General features: G+C 44.9%; 1 protein-coding gene across 1 annotated transcript; it reads right to left on the minus strand.

Moving 5' to 3' along the window:
• Positions 1-200: 200 nt before the first annotated feature.
• Positions 201-2,197, minus strand: LOC123405842 (adenine/guanine permease AZG1-like). Its single transcript, XM_045099379.1, has one exon. The coding sequence runs from the start codon at positions 1,992-1,994 to the stop codon at positions 261-263; it is 1,734 nt and encodes a 577-aa protein (XP_044955314.1). The 5' UTR covers positions 1,995-2,197; the 3' UTR covers positions 201-260.
• Between the last annotated feature and the right edge of the window lie 7,129 nt (positions 2,198-9,326).

The raw sequence follows: 9,326 nt of genomic DNA on the forward strand, positions 1-9,326 counted from the left end.
GGAAGGGTCGGAGGCCGGCGGCCCCGTCGCCCTCTGGGTTGACTAGGGTTGGCGACGCGGGGTAGAGGGTCTAATCCCACAATGCATGTTTCCTAAATTTGCCACTCTACATACTAGACAGCACACTAGATGCATGTTTCTTTGGCCGTTTCAGATTTGGCGTCACTAATTAGCACTGAGACTAGTCCTTCTTTCTAAGAAAACAATTCACAAACAAAAGATAACTACAAGGAGAAAATGAAAAGGAGAAAGTGCTACTGCTAGGACATTTCCACGTGAGACACGTCTTTCCCACGTTGCCCATTGCCACTGGCACCGGCACTGCCATTGTTGCTACTTGAGATATCGGCTTGCGTGGCCTCGCCGCCACCCACCTTCCTACGAGGACGACAACCCATCCTGGCGGCGGCGTGGCACGCCCAGTCCCAGGAGTGGAGCAGCATGTAGGAGCCGATGCCGGCGATGAGGCCGTAGGCGATGGAGTAGGTGAGCGGCATGAGCGCCAGCGTCATGAAGGCCGGCACCGCCTGCCGCATGTCCTCCCAGTCCACCTCCGCCACGGCGCGCATCATCATCACGCCCACCAGCACCAGCGGCGGCCCGACCGCCCACGCCGGGATCGACGCCAGCAGCGGCGTGATGAACAGCGCCGCCGTGAAGTACAAGGACGCGGTCAGCGCCGTGAGCCCCGTCCGGCCGCCCTCGCGGATCCCCGTCGACGACTCGATGAAGACGGTGACTGGGGACGTCCCCAGCAGCGACCCGAAGACGATGGCGGTGGCGTCGGACATGAAGGCGAAGTACTGCCCCTCGAACTCCCCCGTCGCGTCGTCCACGAAGCCCGCGAAGCGCGCCATGGAGTAGAGCCCGCCGGTGGTGTCGAGGATGTCGACGTAGAGGAAGGTGATGAGCGCCTCCCAGAAGTAGCCGTGCCCGATGCCGCTGAAGTCGAGCGCGCCGGCGGTGGACTGGATGCGGTGGACGTCGAACACCTTCTTGAAGTAGGCGAAGCTCTCGTCGCCCGCGGGCGTGTCCGGGAACGCGGTGACGGCCGTGTTGCGCGGCCATGAGATGAACGTGACGAAGAGGATGCCGTAGATCATGGCCCCCTTGACCTTCTTGATGAGGCAGAAGGCGATGATGAGGAGGCCGACCACCGCGAGCCAGAAGGTCGGGGAGGTCATCCGGCCGGAGAGGCAGAGTATGCCGCCGGAGACCGTGCCGCCGGGCATCAGCGCCACGGTGCCGTTGGGGAACGTGACGACCGGCGCCACGGACGCGCGCTGCGACGCGGGGCACGCGCCGATGGTGACCAGCGTGGACGTGCTGAACCCGACGAGCCCGAACCCCTGGTTGCTCTGCAGCCCGATGAATGCCAGAAAGAGCCCGATCCCCGCGGACGACGCGATCCGCACGGGCTTGGGGATCAGCTGCGCGAGCTTGGACCTTAGGCCGACGAGGGAGATGAGGAGGAACACGAGGCCCTCGATGAAGACGGCGGCGAGCGCCTTGCGGTAGGAGAGCGTGCCGGAGCCGTGGAAGCCGACGACGGTGTACGCGAAGTAGGCGTTGGTGCCCATGCCGGGGGCGAGCGCGATGGGGAGGTTGGCGAAGGCGCCCATGATGAACGACCCGATGACGGAGGAGGCGGCGGTGGCGACGATGAGGTCGCGGCGCGCGCGGGAGAGGCAGGCGGCGTAGCCGGGGTCGACGGGAGGGAACTTGCAGGCCGGGGACGGGGAGGTGCAGTCGTCGACGGTGCAGGTGGCGCCGGAGTCGGAGAGGATGGAGGCGTTGACGGCGAGGATGTAGGCCATGGTGAGGAAGGTGGTGGTGCCGGCGCGGAGCTCCGTGGTGAAGGTGGTCCCGCGCGCGGCCAGGCGGAAGCGCCGGCCCACCCAGGAGCGCTCCACCGCGGCGTTGAGGCGGCCCACCCTCGTCGCCGTCGCGGCATGGCCGCCGTCATCCGTTCGCGGGATGATGGGGCTGGTCATGGCCGGCGACGTGTGGCTGGGGGAGTGCGTGTGGATGGATCTTTTTAATGGATGGGGATTGAGGCAGGGAGGGAGGGGGTTGGGCTGCCGCCGTCGCCGGAGTCAAACGCCGGGGTTGGGTGTGAGACGTAGACGTGTCCGTCCACACGGCCGGGGAGGGGAGGAGATTCCAAATCTCGTTGGGTATTTGGGGAATCTTTTGCGCACGTTTTTCGTCATTCCGTGTGAACGATGTGGTAAAAATATATTAGATGAAACAAACTAGGAGTACTAGTTACCCCGTGATGCACCATCTCCATTAAATTACTACAGATTTGCTAATTCTAAGTTGACTGTGAGGATGCTTGATACGTTTTAGTCTTATAACTAAAAGTAGTCAGACTAGATGGTGCTTGGATCCAAGAGACTAAAACTAGTCTGACTAAAACTAGTCTCTTTAAGAGGCTAAAGTTCCAAGCACCCCTGACTAAAGAGAGGCTAAACTAGTCTTGAGGCTAAAATCTTTTAGTCAGGGGTACCCCTACTAAATTGTGCACTAGTCCTCTTTCTCCTCATTTAACTCCTCATGCAAGTTCTGGATTGGACAGTTTGGAGGATAATAAATGCTCATTAACTTGATTTTAGTCTTTTTAGTACTTGGATCCAAGCATGGTGAGGCTAGCAAGTTTTAGTCTCACTACTTTTAGTCATGGGACTAAAACGTATCCAAGCACCTTCTAAAACTTGTACTAAAGAGACTAAAATCAAGTTAATGCGCATTTATTATTCTGCAAACCCTCCAATCCAGAACCCGTCTGAGGAGTTAAATAAGGAGAGAGAGGACTAATGCATATTTTAGTAGGGGTATCCCTCACTAAAAGATTTTAGCATCAAGACTAGTTTTAGCCTCTCTTTAGTCAGGGGTGCTTGAAACTTTAGCCTCTTAAAGAGACTAGTTTTAGTCAGACTAGTTTTACTCCCTTGGATCCAAGCACCCTCCCGGTATAAGATAGTACTAAATCTCAGCAACATAAGGACCGTCTATCTTAACATTTAGATCCATGAAACTAGACATTGATATCCATGCAAGCTTTTCATCTTTGTGAGTTATGAAAGCAAACGGTACAGTTTATAGGACAAGGCTGCTTTCATCCTCTCTTTAAAAAAAAGCTGCTTTCATCCTCGATAATCCGTTCTAATTCAAGTGGCCCGGAGAAGTTGCCAAAGTATCGATTCATCGATTTGAGTGGATATATCCTATTTTAGAAAAAATAAATATGTTTTTAAAGTGGTACCCCGAAGATGACGACGATAACTTTTAGAGGTCTGTTGGCCTTGCCTTCTTCATTGTTGGACCTTCCTTCATTTTTAGCTGTTGTTGTATGTGGTATTGCATCATCTTGCTCCATGTGCTCAAAGCGACACACAACTAAAACCTACCTTAAAACCCTTAATCGAGTGAAAGCTACAACTCTATCCAACAGATCGGGGCCTCCTCATAACCCCACAATGACAGCGCTAGAGAAGGGGGAGGGGGCGGGCGGGGAAGAGGTGGTGATGATGTCTGCCCAGAGGTTGGCTCTCCTATGGTTTTAAGAGAAATGGTTGGTGAAGACGACCAACTCTTTATGCTTTTGATTTGAACGATTTCGGGTATCGTTCTTGAATTAAACTAGTCACCCGATGATATACTTTGCCTCAAAATATCCTTCTTGCATTCTTCAGTTGGGAACACACCTTTGCATTGGATTAGGACATGATGCACCTTTTGGCTTAGAGAAAATGGGGGGTTTTGGAGAGAATAATTGTGGAGGAAGCTTAACTCTTTCTGCATTCGGTTTGAACAATGTGGTAAACTAGTCACGATGAGATAATATATTTTAAATTATCTTGCTTGCATTATTTAGTGGGCCGGGTAACACACCTTTGCATTGGATTAGGACAGGTTAGACCTTTCGGCTAAGAGAAAGTGAGAGCCCTTTTTGAGTTTGGTGAGGTGAACAGGAGATAGACGATGCTGCGATTTAGGGCAAGGGTTGATTTCTCTCACAATAATTCACTCTACTCAAGTGCTCCTAAGAAGCTGCTGGAGTAATGATTCATCAATTTGAGTGAACATAACCTTTTTTTAAAGTAGTGATCTAAATACTCTTACAATTCTTTTGAGAGGGAGTACAAGATAACCACCAAAGTTACGCCGGCCTTAAAAGGAAATACGACTAAGGTGAGAAAAAGTAAGGAACTATGAACGCCATTCGCCAGTCATGATTTCAGTATTATTACATGGTGTCTTTGAGGCTTGAGTGTACCTATAAAAAACGTTAGTCGATAAAACATGCGCCTTTCTAGTCACCCTGTTGAAAATGCAGTGCCCCGTCCCATTCCCATGCTGAATTTCTAACCGTAATGATCTTGCAAGCACGCAAACCATATATATTCTGAAACGAAGTTCCATCGATATATATTCTGAAACGAAGTTCCATGCCGAAAGGGACGGTGTCGGAAAAATGCGTGCCCGATAGCGTTAGTGCACTTGTTCTGGCAATGCCCGATAGCAATATCAGTGTGGTCGCAGGCGGCATCGTATGTCGGTTGCAGCTCTCTCCACCTAAGCAATTGGTCTTGCAACAGCAAGTCAGCAGCTATCATATCCAAAATGATAAGCAATGCACCGGCAGAGCACAGCAAGGCGATCAAAACAATGGTCATCCTAATTCTTGCTGAGATATGGAAGGAGAGAAACGAATGCACCTTCAGAAACAAGAAGGGGCAAGCCCAAGACATAAAGGAGGAAATCAACATAATCCTTAGGCTGTGGCGCGACGCAGGCGCAGTACAATTAGAGCATCCCTTTGGGGAACCATCATGAGAGACTCCTAGCTACCCCATCCCTCTTTTTTTTTTGCTGTTCTTCCTCTTACATCCTTGATCCATTGATCACCCCCCACCCTTTGATGTATTTCTTCTCTATGTGCTTCCTGCTATTTTAATTCAAACCGGCCATCGCCGGATCTTTAAAAAAAAATGCGTGCCCATGCTATGTTAAGGAACTGTCAAATACCTCAGCATGTGTGTGTGGTACAGATGTTGTGCGAGTTGGGCGCGTCGCTCTCACACTGCTTGGAAGAATAATCCTCTGATCCGTCGAGTAAGAATCCTCTAATTCTTCAAGCATGCATGCTTGGACGCGTCGCGCCGATGTCCGCAGGTCTTGCCGGTGAGAGCGAGGCGGCGAGATGCCGGCCGGGGATGCACAAGCACAAGGTAGCCAGCTAGCGTGTGCCTCTAGATGTGTATCATGTCAGTATCATGCGCACCGCATGAGCTACTTAAATTGACCGGCTGAATGCGATGTGTTCATACTTGGCAACAATATTGCTCGACTTGTTGGATGGTAAGTGCATGTACGTCCAACGGAAGGTGGCTTGCCGTGCTTGTCGATTGACTTTCTGTATCGAGAAATGTCCGGAGTTGACCCAAGGTATGTGCGGCAAAAGGTAAGGACAAAAGAAGTACAAGCCATCAGAACTGTTGCACGTGAGAAACCGAAATCTTGTAGACGGCTCGGCAGCTCTAGTCAAATAAACAGAGGTGTGTGCGCGTGTGTATGTGTGTGTGTGTTTTTTTGTTAAGTGCGCGCATGTGTGTGTGTGGGGGGGGGGGGGGGGGGGGGCGGATATGCAGCGCCCTCTGTGAAGTTCTATCCCAGGTAGTCGTAGCGGCGCTCACGGGCTATTCTCGTGAGCCGGCCCAGCAAGCGAACCGAGCAGTGCTCTCTCCCAATTGTTCGGTTTTTAGGGTACTCCCCTCAACCATTGAATAGTTGACCACTAACAAGTTGACCAAATATTTTCAGGAAAGACATGAATATGGAATATGAAAAGTGTTAGTATGTTTTCTTTTCACATGAAAGGTAAGTGTACATAATGATCTGAGTCATTAGAGCATCTACAATCAAAACTTGCAAATCCGACCCCACAAACGATCGCGGACGCGCTCGATCAATGACCGTGTGTGTCCATTTTAAGACCCTACTTGGTGGGTCCGGGGTGGGGTCACGTCCTACATGCTGGACTGATCGTGCATGTCCGAGCGCGTCTGTGAGCCCTCATATCATCCTCATATTTGACTTGGATATGAGGGGTATCGGTCAATCCGGACGTTTGAGATGGGTATGAGGGGTCTGACTGGATCGATATTTTGTGAACGATCAGTGATCGGGCGAGCTGACCGGACGTTTGAGGCGGGTTTGAGGGGTCCGGCTTTAGATGTTCTTATTTTGATTAAGTATCGGTCTGATTAACTCATACTCCCTCCATTTCATAATGTAGTGCGCCTCCCTTTCTTAAGATTGAAGCTTGACCATAAATTTAATCAATGTGGCGTACTACGACGGAAGCAAAAATTATACCATTGAAAACTTCTTTGGAATATGAATTCACTGGTGTAATTTTTTGCTTCCACCGCAGTCTCTCACGTTTGTTAAATTTATGATCAAATTTAAATCTTCAAAAGCGTAGACGCACTATATTATGAAACGTACCTTCTTACATTCCATATAAGTGGGTGTAAGAGGGATCATGTTAAAATTACTCCTGGAATAAAGTTGAGAAATGAAAGAAAAAGCTTACGAATTTGAAAAAAACACAAACTTGAGAAAAATTTCAAGAATTTTTAAAATGTTTCTGAATTTGGAAAAGTTTTCGCACTTGAAAAATAATAAAAAAATATATATATAAATAATACAAAAAAAAATCCAGAAAAGCTAGAAAGAAAAAATGAAAACAAATTAACTGAAAGTTTCCCAAAAACTAGGACGAGATTGCTCGTTATGTGCTTAGATGGGTCGGTCCATTCTGACAGAAGGGTGCGTCTGTCTGTGTTTAGAGGAGGGGCCAACCAAAACAAAATTTAGTGGAGGGCCATTTAGTAAACAAAAGATTCCATGGCATGGGGCAGCTCCCCAGTTTGGTTATGTTGATAGCTCCGTCAATGTGGTCAAGTTTTCAGTACCCCTCAAAAAAATTAAGTTTTCAATGCTTTATCATAACTGGGGAATTGTCCGTGCGTTGCAACGGAAGACAAAAATTCACATTCCCCTTTGTCCAATGGTACAGAAGCCTGGTGCATTGTCCGTTCACGATTCTTTGGGATTCTGCTTTGAAGACATGGATGAATATATCAAATATGCCCGTGCGTTGTAACGGAAGAAAAAAGTCGCCTCTCATACACACCACTCGACGATGTCGGCAAATCACTTGAAGTCTTTCATGGTGCTATATGAAGAACAACATGATAAGTGGTTTGATATTTTAAGTGTATTGAAGTTATACCCAATTTGTTAGACAACAAAAATATCTACCTAGTTGCCGGTATCAATTCACCTTTTACGGTGTTCCTCATTCATACCCAACAAATTGTGCATTAGATTGAAAATAGCAAAGTATACTCTAATACTCAATGATACCATGTGCATAAGAGCATCATTCCTGAATTGTTGATCTATGTGTTTGTATCTATAACCCAATTTAAGACTTAATTTGGTTGCAAACATATTGAATATCTCCATTGAAAACAACCAATCTGAAAGTACATGCATAACGAATATTTTTTAAACGCCCCATATAAATAAAGGTATTAATTAAGGATGTAAACATAATTTAGGAAATAATTAACATGAAAGATAATATTATATTTGAAATCGACATATTTTTAAGATATTTCGTATATACCTTTTAAAAATTGGAGTTAGAGTTTAAAAGATATGAACTTTTTAAAAAGTATTTGAATCTGCAAAAAATAGAAACATTAAAAAGAAAATAGCAAAGTACATTCTAATACTCAATGATAACATGTGCATAAGAGCATCATTCCTGCTTTATTGATCTATGTGTTTGTAACTGTAACCCAAATCAAGACTTAATTTGGTTGCAAACATATTAGATATCTCAATTGAAAACAACCAATCTGAAAATACATGCATAAAGAATATTTTTGTAAAACACACCATATGAAGGAAGGTATTAATTAAGGATGTAAACATTATTTTGGAAACAATTAACATGAAAGATAATATTACATTTGAAATCTACATATTTTTTAAACTATTTCGTATATAACTTTTGAAATTTGGAGTTAGAGTTTAAAAGATATGAATATTTTAAAATGTATTTGAATCTGCAAAAAATAGAAACGTTAAAAAGAAAATAGTTGCGCCAAAGTTTTTTAAATGCCCCATATAAAAAGGTATTAATTAAGGATGTAAACACAATTTTAGAAATAATTATCATGAAAGATAATATTATATTTGAAGTCTACATATTTTATAAGTATTTCATATATAACTTTTGAAATTTAGAGTTAAAGTTTAAAAGATATGAATATTTTAAAATATATTTGAATCTGCAAAATATAGAAACATTAAAAAAATGAGCCGAAGTTGCAACAATGCAGCTCTAACTTACGCTAGCCTGAAATCAAGTGGAAAAAAGAAAAGAAGAAACTCAGGGGTTCTAGGGGTCGAACTTGGGTATCCCGAGTGAAAGTTGAAGGATCAAGCCACTCGGGCTCGGGCTACTGTCAATCTGCTGTATGTCAAGGGGCCTACTGCTAGATGAACCAACCCACTGAGCCGCGAATTTAAAAAAAGAAAAACGAATCGTTTTTTGACTTACGCGTAGCATTGATGGGTAATTTTTATCAATTTTAGAGGTAAATTTAATGACGTACGACAGAAGCGATTCGTGCTTTATTATTAGGATTTAGATTCTTACATACTCCACCGAAGCTTACCTTTTTACCAAATCAGTTCGTACATATTTGTATATGCCATTTCTATACTACTACAGGTTATAACTGCTCATCATTAATTTGTTAAAAGTTCACTGAATTGAAACAAAGTTCACAAATATGATAAATTATCATTGAATTTAAACAAAGTTCGTAATACAAAAAAAGGTGATGAAAATTTGAGAAAAAGTTCAAGAATTTGAGAAAGTTCATAAACTAAAGGAAAAGGTCACAAATTTTTAAAAGGTTTCCAAATTTGAAAATAGGAAAAATGAAAGATAAAAAATAACAATAAAAATAAAAAAAGTAAAACGAAAAATTAAATAAAACTGAGAAAAAAGATCCAGAAAATCAACACACGAAAAAGGAAAAAAAAACTGACCATAGGGGCCAGTTTCCAGAAGCTTCCAAAAACTACGGGAGCTCCTACCGGCTCTCTTTGTGTCAGGGAGTCCTCGCATTTATCTCACAAATATCTGCTAGTTAATTTTTTATATATTTTTGTTTCTTTTTCCTTTTATTGTAGTTACCTTTCTTTTTTTCTTTTGTGGCTCGTTTTTATTT

This window comes from Hordeum vulgare, chromosome 1H (assembly GCF_904849725.1).
Source record: "Hordeum vulgare subsp. vulgare chromosome 1H, MorexV3_pseudomolecules_assembly, whole genome shotgun sequence".
Classification (NCBI taxonomy): Eukaryota; Viridiplantae; Streptophyta; class Magnoliopsida; order Poales; family Poaceae; genus Hordeum; species Hordeum vulgare.

Excerpts from the sequence above, each read along its gene's own strand:
- LOC123405842 (XM_045099379.1), bottom strand. The coding sequence starts at position 1,994 with ATGACCAGCCCCATCATCCCGCGAACGGATGACGGCGGCCATGCCGCG.